This window comes from Stegostoma tigrinum, chromosome 5, assembly GCF_030684315.1.
Source record: "Stegostoma tigrinum isolate sSteTig4 chromosome 5, sSteTig4.hap1, whole genome shotgun sequence".
NCBI lineage: Eukaryota > Metazoa > Chordata > Chondrichthyes > Orectolobiformes > Stegostomatidae > Stegostoma > Stegostoma tigrinum.
Window position 1 is genome coordinate 112,491,403 of NC_081358.1, and position 26,589 is coordinate 112,517,991.

Genomic DNA, 26,589 nt, shown 5'->3' on the forward strand with positions numbered 1-26,589 from the left:
GCAGGCCAGAATCTGGGAATACTGTGGTGAGTAATTCACCTTCTGACTCTCAAAGCCTGTCCACCATTTACAAGGCACAAGTCAGGAGTGTGATGGAATACTCCCCACTTGCCTGGATGAGTGCAGCCCCAACAACACTCAAGAAGCTTGATAACCATCCAGGACAAAGCAGTCCATTCGATTGGCACCACATCCACAAGCATCCGCTCCCTCCACCACCGACAGTAGTAACAGTGTGTACTATCTACAAGATGCACTGCAGAAACTCACTACAGACCCTCAGACAGCACCTTCCAAACACATGACCACTTCCATTTAGAAGGAAAAGGCCAGCAGATATATGGGAAATCCACCATCACCAAGCTCCCCTCCAAGCCACTCACCATCCTGACTTGGAAATATATCACAGTTCTTTCTCTGTAGCTGGGTCACAATCCTAGAATTCCCTCTCTAATGGCATTGTGGGTCACCTGACAGCAGGTGGACTGCACGGTTCAAGAAGGAAGTTCACCACCACCTTCTCAAGGGCAACAAGAGACAGGAAATAAATGTTGGCCAGCCAGCGACACCCACATCCCACAAAATGTATAAATAAATGAAACATTGAATCCCATAGACTTGGGAAACGAGGATGTGCAGGATAGGTTCTGGTGGCACCTAAATATGTACTTTGTGCAAATTGTCTGTCCATTTTCCAAATCCCATAGAATGCTAGAAGTTACAGTCTGAGATAAAAGCTGTTGTGGTGATAAATCACTGCTTGTGATGTGTGAATTTGTGCTCTGGGATATCAAGTGAATGCAGACAATTTGGTTATAGTTTGTGCCATCATTGTAGCAGACAGCCGAAAGAACTGTCCACATCTACTTCAAGGATGTGGGATCCTGTAATACTCAATTCAAAAGTATAACAAAAGTATTGTGAAACCATCCTCCAACTAATGATGCCTTCATCCACAAGTTGAAGAAGTACTTTTTAAAGTGACACTTGTATGACTTGAGGTGCAGGTGTCTCCCATAGCATGGCTTAATTCCCACACCAGCTGAGGTTGCCATGAAGGACTCTCCTTTTCAATCTCTCTTTTACCTGAGGTGTGCTTGCCCTCGGGTTAAACCATCACCAGTCGTCACTCTGTCTAATGAGAGAGCAGCTCTTTGGTCTGATAAGACTGTGGTAACTTTGCCTTCTTCCATACCTGACTTAAAAGACAACTCGGGATTATTGTCAGAGATAGTAGGAACTGCCGATGCTGGAGTCTGAGATGGCAAGGTGTGGAGATAAATGAATGCAGCGGGCCAAGCAGCATTAGAGGAGCTAGAAAGCTGATGTTTCGGGTCTGGACCCTTCTTCAGAAAATGACGAATGGTTCAGACCCGAAATGTCAGCTTTCCTGCTCCTCTGATGCTGCCTGGCCTGTTGTGTTCATCCAGCTCCACACCTTGGTGTCTCAGGATTATTGTCACTTGTCACTCTGACATGCTGATGTCGCAATGTTTCTCATGCTTTTACCTGTTGAGATTAGGAAGTGCTTAGACGTTTTGGAAGTTTGCAGATAAGGAGGAGATGATTTGCAGTTTTTGTAAATGAAGTTATAACTGGGGTAGAAATGCCTCTACTTCATTTTCTGAATAATATTCTTCACAATTTCAAGAAATGCTTTCCAGTGATTGTGCTGAAGGCAGGTTATATTGCCTTATGAAATGACACATCCTTTCGAGAATGTACTGACCTGTATTAGTCTGAATCGGTGTAAGAAGCTAGAGACATTTCTGACAAACGCACCTCTTCGACCAACATTCATGCCTTGATGTCATACTTTTTCTCATAGCACTCCTAAAAATTATCTTGGGACATTCCATTATGTTAAAGGTGCTACATTAAACATAGCTTGTTAAGGTTGAGCAGAATGACAAAACTTTCTCTAGCTGCTTCCTTCAAATGATATCATATAAAATTAAGCAGGTTCAACGTTTGTTTTTGTAAGACGTTCATGAAAATTGCACAGACCAAATAACGTTAATGTAGGCTGGTTAGCTGAGCCCAGGAAGCTGTTCTGTTGTTGGTTACTCGGTCATGTGTAGTGCCATACAGTCCTATTCCACCATCTGCAGTATAGTGACTAACAGGAATAGAATCTGGACACAGCTGGGTCTTCCTATTTGTGCTATCCCAGTGACAAATATTTCCGTTGTTTTGAAACAATTACCTTTGCTGGCTTTCCTGAGAACCTGGCCTTGAGAGTCTGACTATCCCTGTTGTCTACTGCAGTGACAAAGTTTGATCTCTCTGGGCTACCACTGACTCCTTTTTCTTTCCTTACACTTTCTGGGCAGCATGGTGACTCAGTAGTTAGCACAATTGCCTCTCAGTGCCGAGGACCCGGCTTTGATTCCAGTCTTGGGGGTGATTGTCTGTGCGGAGTTTGCACGTTCTCCCCGTGTCAGCATGGGATTCCTCTGGGTGCTCTGGTTTCTTCCTACAGCCCAAAGACGTGCAGGTTAGGTGGATTAGCCATGGGAAATGCAGGTAGGGGGCTGCTCTTTGAAGGGTCGGTCTGGACTCAATGGGCCGAATGGCCTGCATTCACACAGTAGGATTCTATGATTCTTTCATTGGATTTGAACATCAATGGCAAGGATAGTGTCCCTAACTTGACTGTAAACTGAATAGTTTTCTAGGCCATTTCCCAGGGCAGTTAAGAGTCAATGACTGCAGTCACAGACAGGGCAGTTCAGGTAAGGATGGCAGATTTCATTCCCTTGAGGGCATTAATGAGCCAGATGGGTTTTGCATCAAATCAAAGACTGCGTATTTCATGGTGCAATTACTGAGGCTAACTTTATATTCTCTGTTTTATAAGATAATGTAAATTCCACTGGGTTCGTTGGTGTGATTGGAACCCATATTCCTAGAACTTTAGCCTGTGTTTCTGGATTACTAGTCCAATGATATTACCTTTATCTTTCATTCATTCACGGATTGCAGATGGTGCGTGCAAAGTCAGCAATTATTGCCCATTTCTAACTGCCCTGAGTGCAATAGGACTGAGTGAGTTCCCTTGAATTGTTAAACTGAATATTTTTCACCTGCATGTGGCTGCTTATTGTGGATTCTCGATGAGAGGCTACAAAGGTCATATGAAGCAATGAAGCCAGATGGGGAGGTGAGTGAGGACCTTATAGGTTGAGATCAGTTGTTTCCAAACAACTGGGACAAAGTCAGGATCAGTGAGCCTGGTTTTATGCATCCCTCAGCAGCAGCAGCAGCACCCCACCTACCCCCCTTAATTGTCTGTAGCTGTCTACTGGACAGCGACTCAGATAAGTCTGCAGAGTTGCGAAGTACACCTTTGTTCACACTGCCCATTTGGATAGTAAAGGTCTTACCTCAGAGCACTGGTCTGACAGGCACACAAACTGGCAGATTTCAGACTTGTGTATTGAGGGAGAGGGCAGACACATCATGGAAGGTCCTGCTGGAGGAGGTCCACTAGAGATGCCCTATACTCTCACTACCCCCTGGAACAGCAGGGTGCTCTCCCGAGCCTTGCCCCTCTCCCCAAACAAACTGAAGCCCTCTGACCACCCACCCACAAGCAGGTTCTCTCTGTCTCTGTCTCTCTGTTTCTCCTGGTGACTTCCATTCAGTGTAGAGCAGCACTTATTCTCAATTAAGTGAAGCTCGGGGAGAATTTCTACAATAAATGTTAATGAGCTTGTTAATTACAAAGTGCCCCAATAAAGTGTTCTGTGACATTTCAACAATTCTCCACGAACCTCCAACAGCACATGACCAGCGAAAGGTGATTTGGGCGCTCCCTGATTTACGAATGCTCAAATTTAGAACGGGATTCTATATAGGGGTGTATTAATATTAATTTAAAACTTGCTGTATTGCCTCTTTAATGCGGGGTGTGTTGCACTCAGCTGCTCATGTGCTGAGTGTTCATGAGAAACATTTGTTGGGCTATGGGAAAGAACACTGTCAGAGAGCTTCCTTATGTACAGGCTCCTTGTGTTCTATCTGGTTTCAGGATTCTATGCAATTGAAAGCAGAACTTAAATGCAAGCTGCTTTTTCTTAAACATGCCAACTCTCTGCCTTGAGACATCCCAAGTGGTTAAACCTGTGATTTTTCTTTTGTTAAAAGTGGAGATCAGCGATCACGAGTTGGATGTTGTGATGGGACTGAAATTAATTTGGGCTTTGAGACAGTAAAAACTGCCGATGCTGTAATCAGAGATAACACAGTATGGAAGTGGAAGAACACAGCAGGCCAGAAAAGAAAAGAAAGAAAGGATCAATGCAAAAGATGGAAAATTATAGGCCGATTAGCCTAACCTCGGTTGTTGGTAAAATTCCAGAATCCATCGTCAAGGATGAGATTCCTAAACTCCTGGCTGTGCATGGTCAGATTAGAACAAGTCAGCATGGATTTAGTAAGGGGAGATCGTGCCTGACAAACCTGTTAGAATTCTTTGAAGAGGTAACAAGTATCTTAGACTAGGGAAACCCAGTAGATGTTATCTATCTAGACTTCCAAAATGCCTTTGATATGGTGCCTCACGGGAGGCTGCTGAGCAAAGTGAGGGCCCATGGTTTTCGAGGTGAGCTACTGACTTGGATTGAGGATTGGCTGTCTGACAGAAGGCAGAGATTTGGGATAAAAGGCTCTTTTTCAGAATGGCAACCGGTGACAAGTAGTGTCCTGCAGGGTTCAGTGTTGGGGCTGTGGCTGTTCACCTTTATATATTAATGATCTGGATGAAGGGACCGGGGGCATTCTGGCGAAGTTTGCCGATGATACGAAGATAGGTGGACAGGCAGGTAGTACTGAGGAGGTGGGGAAGCTGCAGAAAGATTTAGACAGTTTAGGAGAGTGGTCCAGGAAAAGGCTGATAAAATTCAACATGAGCAAATGCGAGGTTTTGCACTTCGGAAAAAAGAATATAGGCATGGACTATTTTCTAAATGGTGAGAAAATTCATAAAGCAGAAGTACAAAGGGATCTGGGAGTGTTGGTCCATGATTCTCTACAAGATAACTTGCAGGTAGAGTCCGTGATTAAGAAAGCGAATGTAATGTTGTCGTTTATCTTAAGAGGGTTGGAATATAAAAGCAGCGATGTGCTTCTGCGACTTTATAAGGCTCTAATTAGGCCCCATTTAGAATACTGTGTCCAATTTTGGGCTCTACACCTCAGGAAGGACATACTAGCCCTGGAGCGTGTCCAGTGGAGATTCACACGGATGATCCCTGGAATGGTAGGTTTAACGTATGATGAACGGCTACGGATCCTGGGATTTTACTCATTCGAGTTTAGAAGGTTGAGGGGAGATCTAATAGAAACTTACAAGATAATGTATGGTTTAGAAGGGGTGGACGCTGGGAAGTTGTTTCCATTAGGTGGGGAGACTAGGACCCGTGGGACAGCCTTAGAATTAGAGGGGGTAAATTTAAAACTGAAATGAGACAACATTTCTTCAGCCAGAGAGTGGTGGGCTTGTGGAATTCATTGCCACGGAGTGCAGTGGAGGCCGGGACATCAGATGCCTTCAAGGGAGAGATTGACAAATTCTTGATCTCACAAGGAATCAAGGGCTACGGGGAGAGTGCAGGGAAGTGGTGTTGAAATGCCCATCAGCCATGATTTAAATGGTGGAGTGGACTTGATGGGCCGAATAGCCTTATTTCCACTCCTTTGTCTTATGGTCTTATGGTCTTATGGCCAGGCGGCATTAGAGAAGTAGGAAAGTCGATGATTCCAAAGAAGAGTCCAGATTTGAAACGTCAGCTTTCCTGCTCTGCTGGTGCTGCCTGGCCTGCTGCGTTCATCCAGCTCCACACTGTGTTCACTCAAGATTTTATTTTTTCCTTCTTTTGCTGGTTGTGGGAGTCATTGGCTGGGCCCGCATTTCTTTGCCCTCCCTCGTTACCTTCTGAGGGCATGGTGGCAAGTGGCCTTCTTAAACTGCTGCAGTCCCTTTTGATGTAGGCACACTCACAAAGCTGGCAGGGAGGTAGTTCCAGGATTTTGATCTGATGATACAGCGGGAATAGAGATATATTTTCAAGTCAGGATGGTGAGTGGCTTGGAGGGGAACTTACATATTTTGGCGTGCCCGTGTATCTGCTGCTTTGTCCTTCTTTTGGGGAGGTAGAGTTTGACAGTTTGGAAGGTGATGTTAAAGGAGCCTAGGTGAATTTCTGCAGTGCATCTTGTAGCTGACATCCACAGCTGCTACTGTATGCTGGTGCTAAAATGAATGAAGGCTCAATTGAGTACATGGTACCAATCCAGTTGGTTTGTCTTGGATGGTGTTGAGCTTCTTGAGTGTTTTTGGAGCTGCACTCATCCAGGCAAGTGGGGAGTGTTCCATCACTCTCCTGACTTGTGCCTTCAAGCAATGTGTATAGTCCCTAAATGAAGAGCAAAGACCTCCAATTCAGGAAACTAACGTTGTAAAGAACGTGAGACAAGGAGAGTTAAACCAACAAGTTGTGAGGATGTGGCACGGAGATTGGATTCGAGAAATGCTTGTGGGCTGGAAGACTTGAAAGGGAGGGTTACCAGAATTCTAAAGTCTTGTGTAGGAATCAGATTTTTTTTCCATGAAAGGCTACTAAAACTACACATAAAATGTCAGCAAAATCAATCAGGCAACAATGCGATTCAGAGAAGACAAGGTGTAGAGCTGGATGAACACGGCAGGCCAAGCAGCATCAGAGGAGCAGGAAGGCAGACGTTTCGGGCCTACATATTTCTTTAGAAGCAACCTCAGCATCTCTGAAACAATACGATTCACTTTCTTTTATTTGTCAAACAATCACCAAACATATTTTGCTTTGAAAAAAAAAGTACTTGCCTCTCTCTTTTTGTAGCAAAATATGTCATGGGCAGCGTTCCCTCTTCATGACGCTTCCTACATTCAATACATTATTTCCAGCTTCGCACATGGGTACAAAATCAAATTATGGAAACAATGAAACAGCTTTTGTACTTTCCACACCATCTGCTGAATCATTGTGTAATTTGGCAGATATTGATCCAAGGTTGTAATGTGCCCATCTGCATCACGTCTTGTTCCATTTATCTCATCACTATCTTTCATTTGTTTTAGTCCTACTGGTCCCTCGATATTTCTATTGAGTTTACCTTCAACAGGGTGTTATACCTGATGCGACAATACTTATGTTATCTCGCATAGCACACGAAACAAGTGCGGACATTTTGGTATTGAAGGACCCAACAAAAGTTCCTTACAACTATTGTATACAATTGTTACCTTCCTCAGATATGAGAGTGTTAGACTAATGGTAAGCTATTAGGTTGTAACAGACGATCATGTTTCTGGTGTCATGCCTCAAATGATCTGAAGTAGGATGGAGTCTGAGATTGTTATACCCTCAGGTCACATGCAACTATTGCTGTCATGAGAATGTTTCTGAAAGAACTATTGGCCATGAAGTCCGAACACGATACTTCCGATACGAGGTGTGAAATTCAGAATAAAGTTTTGGTTATTTTCTTCTTAAAGTATTGTTTCTCTTGGATTTGCATTCTCGCAGTTGTAACACTCACTTCTACATTAGGTGATGGTAAAGCTGGTGACAGAGATGGCAAAACAGGCACCATGATAATGGCAGCATGCCAATTGCCTGCCTGCCTACCCTTTGGGTGATTTCCACACAGCAGGGGTTCGAAAGGCATCCTACATGGCCATGGGCCATTTGAAGCCCTTGAGTGACCGATTGATGGGCCACTTAAGCGGCTTCATTGCACACAAACTGGAATTTCACCTGCAGTTGGGGAAACCAGTAAGAAAGCATCCTGGGTGAAATGTGATGTTCTCTCATAGGGGTGAGTAAAAGCTCCTGTTTGGCTGCCAAGCCCACTAGAGGACTTGTAACCCCACCCTAACACTAACTCCATCTACAGTGGTCCCGATGCTACAATCATTTGTGGGGTCTGCCAGCCTGCACTTCTAAGATTCCGGACTCGTCTCCATCTAGACACCTAGCTCTTGCCCCAACCCCTGCAGCGCTGCTGAAATGACAGAGCTCCAACCATTTCGTCATGAACTGCTTTTCAAAACTGAAATTCTCCAAGGCACCTATCTGAGGAAGCCAAACTCAGCAAGGGGAATAGAGTTCTGTGCCTAAAGACCAAGAGTGAACCAAATGTGTTTTCATGACATTGTAACAGTTTCAAGGTCACCATTACGGACATCTTTTCTTTATATTTCAGTTTTCATTCACTTCCATTTAAATTCCCCAGCTGCTCTGCGATTTAAACTTGGGTCTCCAGATCATTAATCCGGTTCTACTGGACTTATTAGTTCAATAATATAATTACTGTGTTACTGTGCTTTGTGAGTAATGCAATACGTTTTGAGTAATGGGAATGCGGTAACATCTGGCAATGTTACCTACATGCTTCTCTTAAAATGTGGAAGGTTACTTTAGTGCAGATGTTGGAATTAGTGTTTTTCAGCAAAATTTTGCATGGATTTTTTTTTGTTGGAGCATGATCTGTTCTGAGCATGCTTAACTGTTTCAATACATGTTCTTTTGTGGGTTTTCCAAATGCCTTTCTACAGAGTTATATCTATAAGCTGAATGGAATTAGCCAACAAAAGCCACCACTAAAAGCAAATCAAATGACTCAGAGTTGGCTACAATCTCCAGCAGATTGATTTTTTTGCCAGCACCCTTAGCTGATGAGAGCGAATTTTCCCCTCTGACTTGTTGTTACTATGTTGATGAACGCCAGATTGTTGGGAAATTGCAGCTTATTCAAATCAGCTAAGGTTTCACATTGAATGCTGACACATATACTGCCTTTTCTCTTGCTGGCAAAGAGCAGAGGGAGTGTGAGTTCTCACTGTGCTGAATATGTACTTTATTTTGTTCAGTAGCTTCTAGCATTGCACTGTTGGGCTGTCTCTGGCAGTCTTTGAGGACTTCAGAGGCTCCTCTCTGCAGATGGCACAGAGTCAAGTTGTTGGCTCGAGACTTGCTAGAGTCTATTAACTTCCCTAGAATTGATCATAAGACTGAGCTATGGGTGAAGAGCTACGAGCAGGAACAACTTTTTAGCTGTGAACAGAGGAGGCTGTAAGAAGACTTTTCACTAGAGGTACAGTATAAAAGAGAAAAAAAGTGTATTTTCACATTAAGTTCAAGTAATGACAAAGAGGGGCTATGATACATTCATTTAAAATAATGAAGTGTTAATTCAGGGCTGTCAGGAAGCCACTGAATGATGTTTTGAATAATCTCTTATATTAGGCTGTGGAGACAAAGAGAAGTTTCCATTTCATTCAGGGAGCAGGAGACCGGCATAAAGTAGATACTGAATTTTTGATAAATGTGGTTGAATTAATTTGGCTAAGGTGATTTATGTACGCTTGTACAAACTATAGGTGGGTTAATTTGGTTCAGGGCTAAAAATTGAGGTGCTAAATTATTGCAGTGCCTGGAAGACAAACCTGTTTGAGAGACTGGAATTTTTAACCTCCATTGCTGATTTGTACAGTGTAAACTGGCCTAGAGATGTGAGCCAGAAATTTGCAGGTTACACAATCGCTTGCTGACCAGTGTAATTTTTGTGGTGCTGTAAAAGGCGTGTTCCATAGGCGCTTCCACCGGCTCACTGCAGGATGGAGACAGTGAGTACAGCAATGCTGGAGATGCTGGTGGAGTTTGGTGGGAGCAGGGATGCCTTGTGTCCAGCAGTGCAGGGAAGGCATACCTACCTATCCCTCTGTTTTGTTTTCACGGTGGCAATTACTGATGCTGTGCCTGGTCTAATGTTCCTTCTTCCATTCCTGGCCCAGAACAAGGGAGGAATCGCTAGCAAGATGCCCACCACCAAACTCCCTTGTCTCCTGGTGGTTCCTTTTTAAAGCCTTCAATAAGCATTCATTAGCTTTATGTTTCTGGGCTCAGTGCTGCTGATGTTGACAATTCAGCAGATTCACAGAAAGCCTCCCGACATCTTTCAGAGATTACTGTAGGGTTGCAGCAGGAACAAATGTGAAATGATGTGTGCCTCTTCAAAGTTACCCTTGAAATTAATGTAAGTATTAAAGTGCTATCTACCAGGATGCTATGCATTCTCTGTCTTTAATTAGTGCTCTGTGGCACTGAGTAGCAATAAGCTGTTCAACAAGTCTTCATGCGGCGTTCCTATCACTGGATTCACCCCCTTTGCTGAAATCATATTCTATGCTAAACATAAACCAACACATCAGCTTTACACTCCATCGTGGTCATTTTGTTAGTGTCTGAAGTATTAAATGAAAATTGCATCCCCCCACCCCCGTAGTTTTTTAAAAATTCACTCGTGGGTGTTGCTGGCTGGGCCAGCATTTATTGCTCATCCCTCGTTGCCTTTGAGAAGGTGATGGTGAGCTGTCACCTTGAGCCCCTGCAGCTCCTGCGCTGCAGGAACATCCTCAAGGCCACTGGGGAGGAAATTCCAGGATTTTGACTTAGCGACACTTGATGGAACAGTTTTATATTTCCAAGTCAGGATGGTGAGCGGCTTGGAAGGGAACTAGCAAGTGGTGGTGTTCCATGTATTTCCCACCCGTGTCCTTCTAGATGGAAGTGGTTGTCGATTCAGAAGGTGCTGGCTAAGGAACCTTGGTGAACTTCTGAGTGTATCTTGTAGGTGGTACACAATGCTCCTACTGAGCATCAGTGGTGGAGTGTCTGAATGTTTGTGGATGTGGTGCCAATCAAGCAGGCTACTTTGTCCTGGATACTCATCCAGACAAGAGGGGAGTATTCCATCATACTCCTGGTTTGTGCCTTGTAGATGGTGGATGGGCTTTGAGTAGTTGGGAGGTGAGTTACTCACCGGAATATTCCTAACTTCTGAACTGCCCTAGCAGCTGCTGTATGTATTTGGCAACTTCAGTTCAATTTTTAGTCAATGGTAACTCCTAGGATGTTGATATTGGGGGATTCAGAGATTGAATATCAAGGGAAGATGGCTACATTGTGTGTTGCTGGGGATGATCATTGCTTGGCTTTCTGTATTGCAATTGTTACTCGTTTAGACAAGCACATGAAGGTTGGTGGAATTGTGGACAGCGTGGAGGGCTGTTGTAGGTTGCAGTGGGACATTGACAGGATGCAGAGCTGGGCAAAAGAGTGACAGAAAAGTGTGAAGTGATTAATTTTGGAAGGTCGAATTTGAATGCAGAATACAGGGTTAATGGCAGGATTCTCCACAGTGTGGAGGAAAAGAGGGATCTTGGGGGCCACATCCATAGATCCCTCAAAGTTGCTACCCAAGTTGATAGGCTTGGAAAGAATGCGTATGGTGTGTTGGCTTTCATTGGCAGGGGAATTGAATTTAAGAGCCGTGAGGTTATGCTGCGGATCTATAAAACTCTGGTTAGACCACACTTGGAATGTTGTGTTCAGTTTTAGTCACCTCATTACAGGAAAGATGTGGATGTTTTAGAGACGGTGCAGAGGTGGTTTACCAGGATGCTGCCTGAACTGGAGGGCAAGTCTTATGAGGAAAGGTTGAGGGAGTTTGGGTTTTTTTCATGGGAGCGAAGAAGGATGAGAGGTGACTTGATAGAGGTGTACAAGATGATGAGAGGCATTGATAGAATGGATAGCTAGAGACTTTTTTCCAGGTGGAAATGACTATTATGAGGGTGCGTAATTTTAAGGTGATTGGAGGAAGGTATAGAGGAGATGTCAGAGGTATGTTCTTCACACAGAGAGTGGTGGGTGTGTGGAATGCACTGCTGGCAGTGGTAATGGAGTCAGATACTTCAGAGACTTTTAAGCAACTCTTAGATAGGCACATGGAGGATAGTAAAATGTAGGGTATGCAGGGTAGATTGATCTTAGTAGGATAATAGGTTGGAACAACACTGTGGGCCAAAGGGCCTGTCCTGTGCTGTACTGTTCTATGTTCTATGTTCACAAACTCCCAAAGGTAGTGGTTAGGGATAATGGGACAATATGTAAGTTGTTAGGGCAAAAATAATAATTGCTGTATTCTGTGTGCTATTTTCTCTCTGATCAACAGCAATTCCACTCTGTGGTAGGGTCTTGGAGAAGTGATGTGTTCTGGGATACCTCACTCTAATTCACCTGCTCTTCTGAAAATGCACACCAGTTTCTGATTGTCAGCTTCACCTTAATTACTCTGCACAGCATGAACATTTTTGGTGTAAAGGATGATGCCGTATGATGTCATGGTGCGGAGTACTAGAGGGCTGGTGGGAAAATATCGGTTTTGTGAATTAACTACATGCCCACAGTTTGCAAAATATATAAGCACCTGCACAGAATGTGATAAAGATTCACATGAAAATTAAATTATTTTGATGAACTGAACAAAAAAAATTGGTGTTGATTTCATTGTGTCACCTGTGGCTTATTCAGTAGCGTTGAGTTTAGCTCCCACTTCAGAGACTCCAGTGTAAGATGTGAGCTGCCATTTCAGCTGTGCATCATGGACAAGATGTTCAGCCAATGGCCTTTCTGTTGAAGGACTGGATGTACATTATTCTGGGGGGAAAGAGAGGGAAATTCTCACTGGCCAATATATATCTCTTAGATTTATTTTTGGTAATGTTATTTACCTGTTGTTTTAGCAGGCTGTTTGTGGCCCCTTGTTGAGTGCAAATTGACTTGCATTTCCTGCAGTGACTGCAACTTCACCAGCTATGAGACACTTTGAGATATCCTCAGACCCAAAAAGCACTATAGAAATGCAAGTCTCCCCTTACAATAAATACAGGACTATTAGACAGCAGTGCCTTCACTACACCCATCGGAGGTTTTGATTGCTCTGTTTAATTAGCTCAGTCTAAGTGTTCTCCTTTTCCATATCACATCCTAGATTGAGTGAGGAAGTATAACGCATTAGAACTGACTGATGGGTATCTTGGGGCATGAAGTGACGTTTTTTGTTAATGAAACAGTTGCAGGTCAGCACAGTTTCTTCCTACAGTTTTACAGATAGCAGAGGATTATTGGAACATAGTTTTTATATTGGCTGAGGCAGCAGGCATTAAAAGCCTGCAGTTGTAAAGCAGCTGCCAAAAGCAGTAAAATGGCATGTCATGAGTAATTTATAATATGATCTCAACGACCACTTTAACAATGAAATTATACAGCTATATGAGCACTTGAATGGATACCTTAAAGTATTCATCAATCGGCTTGTTTTTTTCTTCCTTTTTTTATTTCAATGCCTGGAACTGCACACCAAGTGATGGTCCTCAAATGTAGCTGTGTAACTGTAATATGACTGAATAAGAATCCCCAGATATTGCAGAGAGTCATAATCGATGGCACTTGTCACTGATCTCTAGGAACATTGGCCACAGATCTTTGTTGTGTGGATTTCCTGTGAATTGGCTGTGATTATGTGAACCTGGCTCTATCCGATGTTTCTGATCAGCCAACAGTGGTGGCAACAGCAAGAAGCCAATTAATTTGAACAACTCTCACTGAGAGCAAAGCAGGAAATAAAATGCTCCCTTTGTCTATAAATTTTACAAAACATAATGGTTTGGACATGAATATATTTGCATCTGAAATATCAAGCTTTTTAAACTTATGTTGAACTTTATCACAACTGAAAAAAAATTGTTCTTACATGAAAGTAAAATTAGGTTTCAGGCCAGAGGGATTCTTCAACAGTAGTTTCACTTAACAAGATATTACTCTCTTTGAGTGTTTGTAAGAGCAATGCTACAATATAAAGGGCAAGCTCTCATCAGTCTTGCACTTTCGAAAGAATCATCTTTTGTAGAGAATTCTCTGCATTGTCGAGGAGCAAAGAATCACTGACTACTTTTCCAGATTTCAATGTTTTGCACATTTTATGTGCAGACTGTGGAAACTGTTATAACAAAAGCAAAATGTAACTGGCTTTGTTGTCGTTGCAAACAAAAATCTCAGCTGTTGCGTCTTTCTGTCCCTCTCCTCCCCTCTGAGTCTGGTGCCTTTGCAGTCATAGAGTCATAGAGATGTACAGCATGGAAACAGACCCTTTGCTCCAACCTGTCTATGCCAACTAGATAGCCTAAATTAACATAGTCCCATCTGCCAGCATTTGGCCCATTTCTCTCTAAAACTCTTTCTATTCATATACTCATCCACATGCCTTTTAAATGTTGTATTTGCACCAGCCTCCATGACCTCCTCTGGCAGATCATTCCATACACGCACCATCCTCCATGTAAAAGTTTCCCCTTGGTCCCTTTTAAACGTTTCCCCACTCACCCATACTCTCTAGTTTTGCCCTGGAAAGAAAAGACTTTGGCTATTCACCCTATCCATGCCCCTCATGATTTTTAAAACCTCCATAAGGTCACCTCTCAGCCTCCAATGCTCCAGGGAAAATAGCCCCAGCCTATTCAGCCTGTCCCTATAGCTCAAACCCTCCAACCCTGGCAACATCCTTGTAAATCTTTTTGAAGCCTTTCAAATTTCACAACATCCTTCCTACAGCAGGGATACAAGATTGAATTCAGTATTCCAAAAGTGGTCTAACCAATGTCCTGTTCAGCTGCAACATGACCTCCCAACTCCTATACTCAATGCACTGATCCCACAAAAATGTTCTAGTCTGATTGATCGCCATTGTACTTTTATTTGTAGCATATTAATCACTTTTTTTCCAAAGTCCATGTTACTACTGCTTTTGAACTAGTACTTCAGAAGATAATCTCAGCTCTTGGCTCCCCTGAACACCTAAATTCAACAGGTCGATAAAATTTCATTGTAGAATAGTAAATCACATGGATTCTCAAGTATGCTTTGATCCAATTTTAGTTTATGCTGAGGATGGTAACTGATTCTTGAGTGATGATCTGCTCAATAACCTGTGATCGACTTCTGCAACTCAGTAACTCTACTCATTGAAAACCGGAAAAATAAGTTCGGACAGCATATGGACTGCAATGGTTCAAAAAGGCAGCCCACCAGCACCTTCCCAAGGGTAACTAAGGATGGGTGATAAATACTCACCATTCCAGTGACACCTGGGAGTGAATACAAAAATTCATGCCAGGTACAGGTGCGCAAATTGCTGGAGTTTGTGGCACAGGCTACAGGGAGCAAGGGAACAGGAGTAGGGAGAGCCTGAGTAAACTCAAGCATCTCATTGTCCATGGTATTACTATAGTCAAAGCGGCATATTCAAAGTCGGCTGTGGGTTAAGTCCAACAGCAGAGGGACGAAATATCAGTCAGTGAAGAAATGGATGACAGAGGGGAAAAAAACAGAAGGAATATTAGTTCAGGGGTTGCGGGGAGGAATGCAAGGTAAGACCTGGATTTAAAAGTAAATGTAAAGACAGGAGAATGAAATGTGAGGCTGGATGAACACAGCAGGCCCAGCAGCATCTCAGGAGCACAAAAGCTGATGTTTCGGGCCTAGACCCTTCATCAGAGAGGGGGATGGGGAGAGGGTTCTGGAATAAATAGGGAGAGAGGGGGAGGCGGACCGAAGATGGAGAGAAAAGAAGATAGGTGGAGAGGAGAGTATAGGTGGGGAGGTAGGGAGGGGATAGGTCAGTCCAGAGAAGACGGACAGGTCAAGGAGGTGGGATGAGGTTAGTAGGTAGGAGATGGAGGTGCGGCTTGGGGTGGGAGGACGGGATGGGTGAGAGGAAGAACAGGTTAGGAAGGCAGAGACAGGTTGGACTGGCTTTGGGATGCAGTGGGTGGAGGGGAAGAGCTGGGCTGGTTTTGGGATGCAGTGGGGGAGGGGGAGATTTTGAAGCTTGTGAAATCCACATTGATACCATTGGGCTGCAGGGTTCCCAAGCAGAATATGAGAAGACAGGAGGATAGCTGAAATTTTGAACCACTGCTTATTTTAACATGCAGTTTGACTTTGATGAAAGAGCAATGCCCAATTGAATTTTTTTGTTTAAATTTATTGCTGCTTACTTCGTTCAGACAAGCCGCTGAATGTAGAGAAATAATCAAATCCATTAGTGAATTGTAAAACAATGATGTCATTGGCAGGCTTATAATTTATGTTTCTGGACGAAAGGATTGCAATGGAGAGAATGCTTTTCTCTGGGGAAGACCAGAGCAAAGGATGATAACTTTTGAAATTAAGAGCCAGGGCAGGCAGAGTATTGATGGAAAGCAAAGAGATAGTTGAAATTGGGAATACACTTCCACTGAAAAAGCTGGGTCAATTGGAAATGTTAAACGGGGGCTTTATCATGAGGTGAGTGATAGGTTGATGCAGGGTGTGATCTTGTGCCCCTCATCTCTGAGGGGGTGGAACATTTAATCATGTGGAGTTGTGGAGAGCTCTGCCACCTTGCAGCTTCCTCTCCAGTCAGGTCTGGAATGAGAAAGCCTGCGGATAGCACACCCAATTGAGATTTGAGTTTCTAATGGAGCAAAAATGCCAACCCGACTACCTCATCCTGCTACCTCTGGTATGAGCCCAGTGGGGAAGCAGGTGACCTGCCATGCAGGAAGTACCATAAGCAAACCCTGCTGTGTTTGGGGTGAAGGGCGGCTGTTGTTGGAGGTTTCCCTTAGACAGAGACTGGAGGAACAAAGGCTAAAATCAAACCCTTGCCTCAAGGATGGCGAGTGTTAAACAGGGACTTTATCATGATTGGGGAATGTTTCATCACACTGCTGACTTGGCACTTTACAGATCTTGGAATGGCTTTGAGTAGTTGGGAGGCACATGGAAGATAATGAATGTAACTCCTTTATTCAAAAAGGGAAGGGAGAGAAAAAGTGGTGCAACTATAGGCTAAGATAACAAGGTGTAGAGCTGGATGAACACAGCAGGCCAAGCAGCATTTTTTTTTGAAGAAGCGTCCAGACCTGAAACGTCAGCTTTCCTGCTCCTCTGATGCTGCTTGGCCTGCTGTGTTCATCCAGCTCTACACCTTGTTATCTCAGATTCTCCAGCATCAGCAGTTTCTACTGTCTCTGAATCAGTCACAGGCTCGTTGGTTTAACATTTGACATAGGGAAAAGGTAATTAAAAATGTTATTAAAAATGTTCATAGAGGGATGCGTAGAAAAATTCAATACAATCAGGCAGTGCCAACTTAGTGAAGTTGAAGTTCTTTGAGGAAGTAGCAAGCTCTGTGGATAAAGGGGAACTGGTGGATATACTATATTTAGATTTTTAGAAGACATTTGATAAGATGTCACATCAAACGCAATAGTCAAAAAGAAAGGCTAATGGTGTTGAAGGTAACAAATTGATATGGATGGAAGATTGAGAGTTAAAAGGAAACAGTGAGCATAAATGTATCAAGTGTGTGCCACAGCAATCCATACTGTGTCCTTGACTTGTTATAATTTATATAAATGAATTGGATGAATGGACTGAAAGTATGGGGGATAAGGAAACCAGAAGGAATATAGATATGTTAAGTGAGTTGGCCGTACAGGGTATATATGAAGATGTGAAATTGTCCAATTTCACAGGAAGGATGGAAAACCAAATGCATGTTATCCATATGGTGAGAGATTGCAGAGTTACAAGATGCAGAGGGATCTGGGTGTTCAAGTTCATTTCTTTTCAATTCTTGTGACAGTGTGGCCATCACTGACAAGGCTGGCATTTGGAATGATTGGCTCCCTAAGCCATCTCAGAGGAAAATTAAAAGTCTGGAGTTACATGTGGGCCAGACCATAAGGATGGCAGATTACTATCCTTAAAGGGCATTGTGTTCTTTTTAACAACAATCATTTTTTCTCCCAGATTTTATTGAAATCAAATCCCACACAGTTATGTTATGTTTGGACTTAAATCTGTGTCCCCAAAACTTTAGCTCCTGGATTACAATTCCAGTAACATTATCAAAATATGGGGTGTTTTGTATCCAATCAGTTGGACAATATAAAACCTCGAGAACCTATAGATTTGTTAATCACTAAATGACTGGAAGTTTATGTTGTATGTTTTACTGTGCATTGGGAGAGCAGTAATTGTGTAGCCAAATACAGAACAGGAGAACTAAGTCACTACTGTGAGCTCTGCACTGCTCTTATGGTAATTGAAAATAAAAGCTCCCTGCATCGGTAAAGGGACCGGGTACCTTATTTTTTCAACTCATTCAGGGATGTGGCCTTTTCTGGCCGGGCCAGCATTTATTGCACTGAGAAGGTGATGGTGAGCTGCATTCTTGAACTGCTGTAGTCCATTTTGTGTAGGTACAACAATGCTGTGAGTGAATGAGTTCCAGGATTTTGTCCCAGCAGCAGCAAAGAAACAGCAACCTACTTCCAAGTTATGATGATGAGGAACTGTGGAATTAACAGCCAGACTCTTCAGAAACTGAGTTTGCAAAACCAGGGTGATCTCCAACCACTAAACTTTGTTTGAAATGACAATGTATAGAAATTGTAATGAACCATTGGCATCAACGCAAAGCTGAGCCTATTCTCCACAGTCCAAGATGGTTTATAAATGAGCCTCTTATTTTCATTAGCTTGAACACCCTGAGGCTATGAATTTTCTGCAAAATTAGGCAATGTCCAACTATTAATAGAAAACTGCAACATGACTTCTTTGGGAATATTTCATCTGACTAAATTCCAGATGAAGATAGCATTCATTTGGGTTCTGAAACAGATAGCAAAGCTAAAATACGATTAAACGAGCTGTGAGAAGGTCAATTCTATATTTTTCTTCCGTGACAATCCGAAGAATGGGCCTAGCTAAAGTTAGTTGAAGCCCAAAGGAACTGAAAATGTCACTGTAGATTTCCACAATGTAGTGTTTGAAAAATTCAAAGTTCATTAAGAATGTAGGTTGTGACGAGGTGTACTTTGATTAAGGGGAAGAATGTAAATAAAGTGGAAATTTAACAGCACTATAAGCAGACCATTTCGTCCTCCAGTCCGCTATACAAAAAGTGAGATTAAAGTGAGATTATAAAAGATTAACTGCAAGAAAACCTTACATATAGGAAAAGAGAGTAAGATCAGTCATTGGTCTGAAAAACAACTGTGATGTTTGTGGAGTGGGCCTTTCATGAAGGATTTACACTCAAAACATGAACCTGTTTTTCGTATGCACAATGCCCTTCAGTCTCTGCATTTTATATGTATTTCACCATGTCACTGAGCACGGACCATTTAAAGGAAATAAATCTCTGACAAAAAAAAATGTTCAACACTCAAAACTTCACCGAGTGAAGCTGAGAAGCGTGGAATTCCTTCTGAATCCTGCCCCAAATTGGTTAGCTGCGCCTGATTTTATTTCACGATCCTCTCGGATGTCCTAAAGACGGGAACGAGGGAGTCTTGGAGCTGCCAGTCATTAAGAGCTGAATGAAAACCACTTATAAAATCAAAAGGTGCAGCAGTGGTTAAAAAAAACTAAAGTAAGCAAGCGTGCAGCAGGATCGATGCCTGGTCTCGACTTTAGCAGCACTTTAGTGGAATGAACTGGCCCCTGCGTTGTACTATTTTTTTCCTTGAGGTATGGCAGATCTCATTTAATTTGCTTATGCTGTGCATGAAGGACAAAGGCGGTACAGACGGAGCCTAAAGGGCTAGTGATTCTGATGAAGTGCTCTCTTATGTTAAGGAAACAGTTTAGTGGAGCCCATGGGAGCTGAGGCAGAATCTGCTTGATTCAAAGCCCCAGGTCTGCCAGTGCATGAAGCGTGCATTGCAAAAGCAGCCCGAACGCTCAATCGAAGCGAGAAGACACTCTGGTCACAGCAATTCGGCTGCTGTTTTCCAAGCAAGGTTTGTACTTCTGTCTGTTTTTGTCTGCAGTTTTGTTTGTTTTTCCCAGCAAAAACTAAAAGTAATTCTGCATTTAAATTGTAGGAATTTAAGAATTAATTTAGCATTTATTAATGTGGTTGTGTTGCTTACTGTTATTCAAGCTGAGTGTCTCGTTAAAGCAGTTCATATAAGTGACCTTCTTAGCAGTTTTCTCTCTTATCTACAGTCAGAATGGTGCCAAAAACTCTGCAACCAGTATTAGCACTTAGATATTCAAGTCGAGGGGGAGGGGTGAGTGGAAAAATTGTTATTGGAATTGTAATGTTTTGTTAATAAGATGGGATGGACTTCCAAGCAGCTATTAATGGTCATGAAAGATTTGCAACAGGGAAGTAGGAAATGTTTTGGAGTGCATGTTCGTTGTCGGCTACGACTTCACTGCAAAGGGAGGTTTCTATTCAATTGTGTAAAGCTTACCAAAGGATGCAAAAATTAACTTTCTCCCCTTTTATTAGTGATCTCAGCTCTGGATGTTGCATTATTGCCGGGTCTGTAAAGATTAGCACATGTGTGCATACCCTTGGCTACTTCACAACATAGCCATTGGGTTCAGTTCATTCTGAAAGATACATACGTAAAATGTAAGGCCAAGTGGCAACGTACATCGTCTCTAATAACTTTTGAAATGTAAGCCCTTCTGTTATTAGTGAAAAACTGGATCAAATCTGTGCACAGCAAGATCCCAGATAGAACAAACTTGAATATGTTCCAGCTTGGAGAGTGAACGTGAGCAGACTGTGTTCAATGAGAATCGACATTGTGCATTGGTTTGTATAGAATGTGATCATTCAGCGATGTAATCTGGTGTGGTAGGTAGGATTGGGACTTAGGTGACTATTTTGACAAAGTCAGGACTGTGCCAGGAGTTTTCAAGCTGAATGAATTTGCTTACTCAGCAGGAACCAATGTAACAAAGCAGATAAAAAAGTACCATTCATTTCCTCTTAACTTCTCCAGAATATTCATTCATGAGTTATCCAGTTAGTTGGCTAAAATTTTCAGGCACGCTCAGTTCTGCTCCAAGCGCTTCAGAAATCGTGTTGGTTGTGGAGAGCGTGTTGCCAGGTTCAGATTGTTTAGGGTTTACTGCAGCATCAACATTTCTGCCAGTCTTTCATTAGAGATTTTGAATTCTCCTCCCTTGATTTACTATATTTTCCAATTGTTTGCATGTTGTTTGCAGCCCCTGATATTAATTCCATTGTTTGAGATGGAATATTTTGTGCTGCATAAACCAGGCAACCATCTGGGATGAATTTATATCCCCAGAACACCACTGAATTGCACTAAGATTGGAGTCACTGTGTGCACAGTTGTTGAGGACAAATCTATGTCTTGCCATCTCGTGCTGGACCAATACTTTGGCTGTAGCTCTCTTTTGGGTCAGTTGCTTTACTGTTGCACAAGCTGTTAAACCAAGGTCCCTTACACCCTCTTGGTTGATTTTAAAAGTTCATGTGGCCACTGTTTTGCAAAAGGGCAGGGGAAATATCCTTGTTTACCTGGCTAATGTTTATCCTGCAATGTCACAAAAAAACCAAATATCTGGTCACTTGTGCAAATTGGTTGCTGAATTTCCCACATACGAATAGTGACTACGCTTCAGAAGGACTTCAGGGCTGTAAAGTACTTTGGGATGTCCTGAAATCGTTAGAAGTATCATCAATTTGAACCTTTCCCTTTTAATTAAATATTGTTCCTTCTTCTCTGTGATGACCTGAGTCCTGCAGGGATTACCCTACAGCTATCATCTTTCACATCTTGACAAGGGCTTCAGGAGTTAATTTAATTGCACTCGTGGTATATATTGTTCCATCAGGAATGCCCTGTTTCTGAACTTATGTGTGCTGTCGAACACATTAAATCGCTTTTTCCAGCAAGGACGGAGCATATGACTGATCCCAAGACATTTCTGATTGACTTTTGCCCTTCCCTTACCTCTAGAGGCTTTACATTTCAAGCATTTGTAATCCTGTGTCATTAAACAATTTGGTCACTGCTCTCATACTGTAACTCACTTTCGAAGAAGGTTTGTTGAGATGGGAATTCCACTAACAGAAGCCGGATAGGATGCTGAATAACATGAGGCTCGCAGCGTGAAAAATCAATTCCTGTTTTCAAATACTTCACTGTATGACTGTGCATCTTTGTCACAGCTAGATTTGTCCTAGCTTTAAGGCAGAAGTCAAATGAGAAATTTCCAGCTCATTTTGATCCCGTGGCTGTGCTGGCATAATAAATGTCCATAATGACTGTGGCTGAAATGAGCGATGTGGTCCCATTTGCTTGTTTGATCTTGATTGAAATTAGTGCTCCAGGCATAATAAAACCCCATTTCTCGAAAGGCCAATAGTACTGAAAGGAGAACTTGTCTTTCAACAAATGCATTGTAATGTTCCAACTCCCTGAGAAGTAAAGGGACAAAAAGAATTCTCAGTGACATGATCTTAATGTCAGCGAACATCATTTCTTTTCACCATTTCAAAAGCAGTACATTACTAACCAATTTTGAAATTTAAACCGGTGTTTGAATGATTTTTTTAAAAGAACCAGTTAAGAAATTGGGAAGATGGCGCAGTAGTGGTGAGGCCACAGACTAATAATGCAGGGGGTGGTGGGTGTGGGGTGGGGGAGTGGTGTTTGGTGTCAGCTGAAAGCTGTGGGGACCAGAGTTCAAATTGCAACACAGCAGCTGGTGGGATCAGAATGTGACCGTGATTTGGGCCGCCACATGAGCTACCCTTTTGGCTAACCTTGGGTCCCTGTGGCTCAGTGCGGATATTCCAGTCATTGAAGGAGAGAGGGGTTTCCTTCTTTCTGCAATTTTCTCAAGAATTAAGGAGGATCAATCTCTTGGCTGTTTTGTACCACAAGACAAACAGCCCTGGAGCTTTTTGATTTGACACATTCTGCCCCTGAATTGTCACTTCCCGCTGGTGAAGAAGTATTACCGATGTGTTGCATGAAAACAGCGCAGTTGGCTAACAGAGGTGAATGATCACTCAGCCCTCGCAGTCACCAATAACAGGGACACAAGCCACTCCCAGACTGCTTGCTTCACCCAGGGCTTCATCGTCTATCGATCAGGTGATTTCCACTTCAAGTCATCCCTTCTCTGTATCCACTCAGATCCGTCTTGCCCTGATCTTTTTCTGAAAGTGGAGGAGGAGGGACAAAGGAAATCGAGCAGAATGAGTGACATGCTGTCACTACAAGTGATCCTGTCATTGGATGTATCAAAACTAGTGGAAGCTAGGTAATTAAAGGAGGTAGACAGGAAAATGGTGGACTAATCCTCATGAGGTGAGTTGACATGAGCTGACTGGAGACTGTACAGAGTACAGGTATCTGGCTGTTGTCTGCTGTCAACTCTACGTAACTTTATACTTTGGCAGAGTCATAAAATTAAATTTAAAAAGCTCTCAAATTACACTTGCTTACAAATGTTGAGTTTTAACTTTGGTTGTAGTTCGACAGAAGCATTAGCCGCTCTCCCCCATTGAATATGGATTTTAAAAAAAAGTCATCAGTCTTGTGAGCATCTGGATGCCCAGATTGGCACGATTTAATATTTGAGCTGTTTTGAAACATTGATCTTTACATTCTCCGATACCCCATAGAACAATTCGTGGTGTCATGTACCTGGATTTTATTTCTGTCTTGCAGTTAATACATGCCTTTCTTGTTGTTGCTTTGGTACAGCATCTAGTAGAGATGAGAACATAGAACATAGAACATTACAGCACACTACAGGCCCTTCGGCCCTTGATGTTGCGCCGACCTGTCACATCGATCTGAAGCCCATCTAACCTACACTATTCCACGTGTGTCCATATGCTTATCCAATGAACCAGAGGTGATGTTTGTGGAAACCCCCTCGCCCCTAACAACTGATCCTTACCAATGGTCTGACTGAAGTCATTGTTCTATTGTTACATCACTAGAGATCAAAAGGTTGGTCAAGCATATCAGACCGTGAGCTTTTAGATCTGTTGAAGATGGTGGGCTGAATGTGTTTGTGTTTGTTGGACAGTTGGCAGGCTTGTCAATGTGATGGTGAATAGGATACTTTGAAGGTTGGACAGAGGGAGGGGAGAAGGGCCTGAGAATGATACATCCTGCAGCTGCCGATGTGCCTAAAATAGATGCCCCATTCCACCACCAGCAGTTTCCACTAAATCCTACTGTCTGCATTCTAAGGGCATGAGACTGAATGAGCTGCCATTCTGAGCCCGAGCCATACTCACATTCTTACATCACCGCTTCATTATGAAACTGACGTATTGGTGATTTCTGTCCCTGGTTTCTGATTGTGCATGGAGTCCAGTGCCTAAAGTAGGGATGTGGGTCTCACATACACTCCAGGATAATCCCACCACTCAGCTATAATGTAAAGTGGGGGTAAAATAAAAGATTGGGCAGTCGTTTTTAATACATAAATAGAGGCAGTTGATTTTGTTTTATTGGAGTCAAATATACATATGCTGTGTTTGTTGGTCTGGTTAAGAATACTATGAAAGCATTAAGATTCTCAGTTGGGAATTGAAAGGACGGTCTTTTGCCATCTACATGTGCATGATTGCGACTGTCAAAACAAATAAAAGACTTGGAGGACGAGAATGCTACCTTTTCCGTGCCAAGGAACTAACTGCTGATGGATATACTTTAACGTCAAAATTTAAATATTTTTCTGACTCTCACCATTACCCTTCTCATCTTCTGCCAAAAATGGCAGGAAAGTTCATACACCATCAAAGGGAACAGGAATTTTCCCACAATTTGGGGGATATTTGTACATATTTTCAACATTGATAGTAGCATTGCATTTCTCCCAGTTGCCTCTTCTAAACTATCACTGGCTTGAACATACACATGAATCAAGAGCAGGATTTGGCCCTTGAAGCTGCTCCTTAATAAGAAACTCTAATTAAAGAAGCTTTAATCATTCATAAGATCAAGGCTGATCTGATTGTAATAACAAATCCACATTCCTGCCTCCCCCTGATGATCTTTTAATCGCTTGCTTATCAAGAATCTTATGCATCTTTGCCTTAAAAATATTTGAGGATTCTTCTTGAAAAGGTAACAAAAGTAGAGTTCCAAAGATTCCCAAATGTCGAGAGAATTTTTTTTTGCCGCCTCTCTAAATGGGTGATCCCTGATTTGTAAGCAGTGGGCCCTATTACTAGACTCTCCCATAAGAAGAAGCATCCTTTCCACATTCACCCCATCAAGACCCTTTTAAGATTTTATATGTTTCAATCAAATCACCCCTTATTCTTCGAAACTCCAGCAAATGACTCAAAGATGAACTTTGGTTGAGTAACTGCAAGTTGCGCTGTCACATGCTCTGCCTTGTCTGTCCAAAGAACACAGGGACATAGGAACAGGAGTAGGCCATTCAGCCCCACCATTCATTGAGATCATGGTTGATCTGTGGCCTAAGTCCATAGCCCATTTGCCTTAACACCTTAACAGAAAAAATCTCTCCCAGATTTAAATTTAACAACTGATCCAGCGCCCACTGCTGTTGTGGAAAGGGAGTTTCTAGTATGCAAGGTTTTTGGAAAAAGAGATGAAATCATGAAACTGACTGTTGCTGGGACACAGTGCCATGGACACTGCCCTTCAGTAGCCAATTGGCCATTCCTCATCTGACAGCACAAAGCAGAATACTGTGCAGACCCTTTGATCCTGGTGTAAAAGAGGTAAGGCATTAATACTGCAGGCAATGTTACCTTCAGCTTAAGTCACCACTTTTGAGCCTCACAGCAAGAATTTAGTGCTGAGGAGTGACCCTGAGACTAATTGCTGTGTCCCTAAAGGGAACTGCATGTATTGAAGATTCAAAGCTTTGTGGGCTCACAGCAGATTTTACATTTCGATGCATGGTTTAAGGCAAAGAACACGGAGGAAAATATTGAGACCCTCCCATAAGCTTTTGATTGAAAATGTATTGGTAGTCAGAACCCAGATAAGTCTGTTTTTTTTCACAATACCCAATCTTCCTTCAAATCATGTTTTCAGTTATTTTAGCAAAAAGTGTCACGATTGAGCTCCATCTGCCACTTTCTCACCTTGCTGGAATATTCCCCTCCAGCTTTCATTTATTGTTTTTAATAATGGGTAAATTTGAGTCATGATTGCTCTCATTTAAAGGCAGCTGTCCAAATCCTCATGTCTGCACAGAATACCTGAACGTAGCTTGATAGCTTTTTTTGGATTGTTTTGCGTGATGGCCGGGTTGAGGTTGGTGAGAACAGTCACCAACCTGTAAATTCTGCAATAGTGAAGCAAGGGAAGAGGGTGGATTTTATTTGCATGTAAGTTGATCACCCCCGAAGTTATTAGCTTATGATTTAATATTCAATGCAAATTTTGGATGCCACTCCCTCTGGCCTCAACATTGGATCATTGCCATAGCCAAGCCCTATGTACACTTATCAATTTCCAATTCCTCTGAGAGAATGGCCCTTACTTTTTCTTACTTTATTTAGACTTTTGTACCTTTACATGAAAGAGACAGTGAAATGTTTTGTACGTTGCCTCACTATGGTGCCTACATCAATGACAGAAGTCAACACAATAACAATAAAAATTAAGACAGTGCCTATCACAGACCAGTTAACGGCTCCTGGACTTGGGGAGAGCCAATTAAGGAATGATGACCTACCCCAACGACGCAGCCAGGATAAGACTACCATGCCAGGTCACTGATTACAAGGCTGGACCCCTCTGCTGAAGCAAGCCGCCCTGCCTTGCCAATACCGCCACTCCTGGATGAGACTGCCTTCTGAGTTGCTGGA

At 42.6% G+C, this 26,589-nt stretch overlaps 1 protein-coding gene across 7 annotated transcripts in view; it reads left to right on the forward strand.

Moving 5' to 3' along the window:
* The window catches only part of arhgap28 (Rho GTPase activating protein 28), a 176,713-nt gene that overhangs the window by 65,237 nt on the left and 84,887 nt on the right, over nucleotides 1-26,589 (forward strand). Inside the window, exon 1 of one of the 7 annotated variants that reach the window (XM_048529216.2) lies at nucleotides 8,937-9,138. The exons of 4 other annotated variants lie outside the window; for them this stretch is intronic. Coding sequence is in view for 1 of the 3 variants with exons in the window: in XM_048529213.2 (XP_048385170.1) it covers nucleotides 19,650-19,741 (92 nt within the window). In the remaining 2 variants the exon portion in view is untranslated. 2 more of the 7 variants (XM_048529219.2, XM_048529213.2) reach the window with 2 other exon arrangements.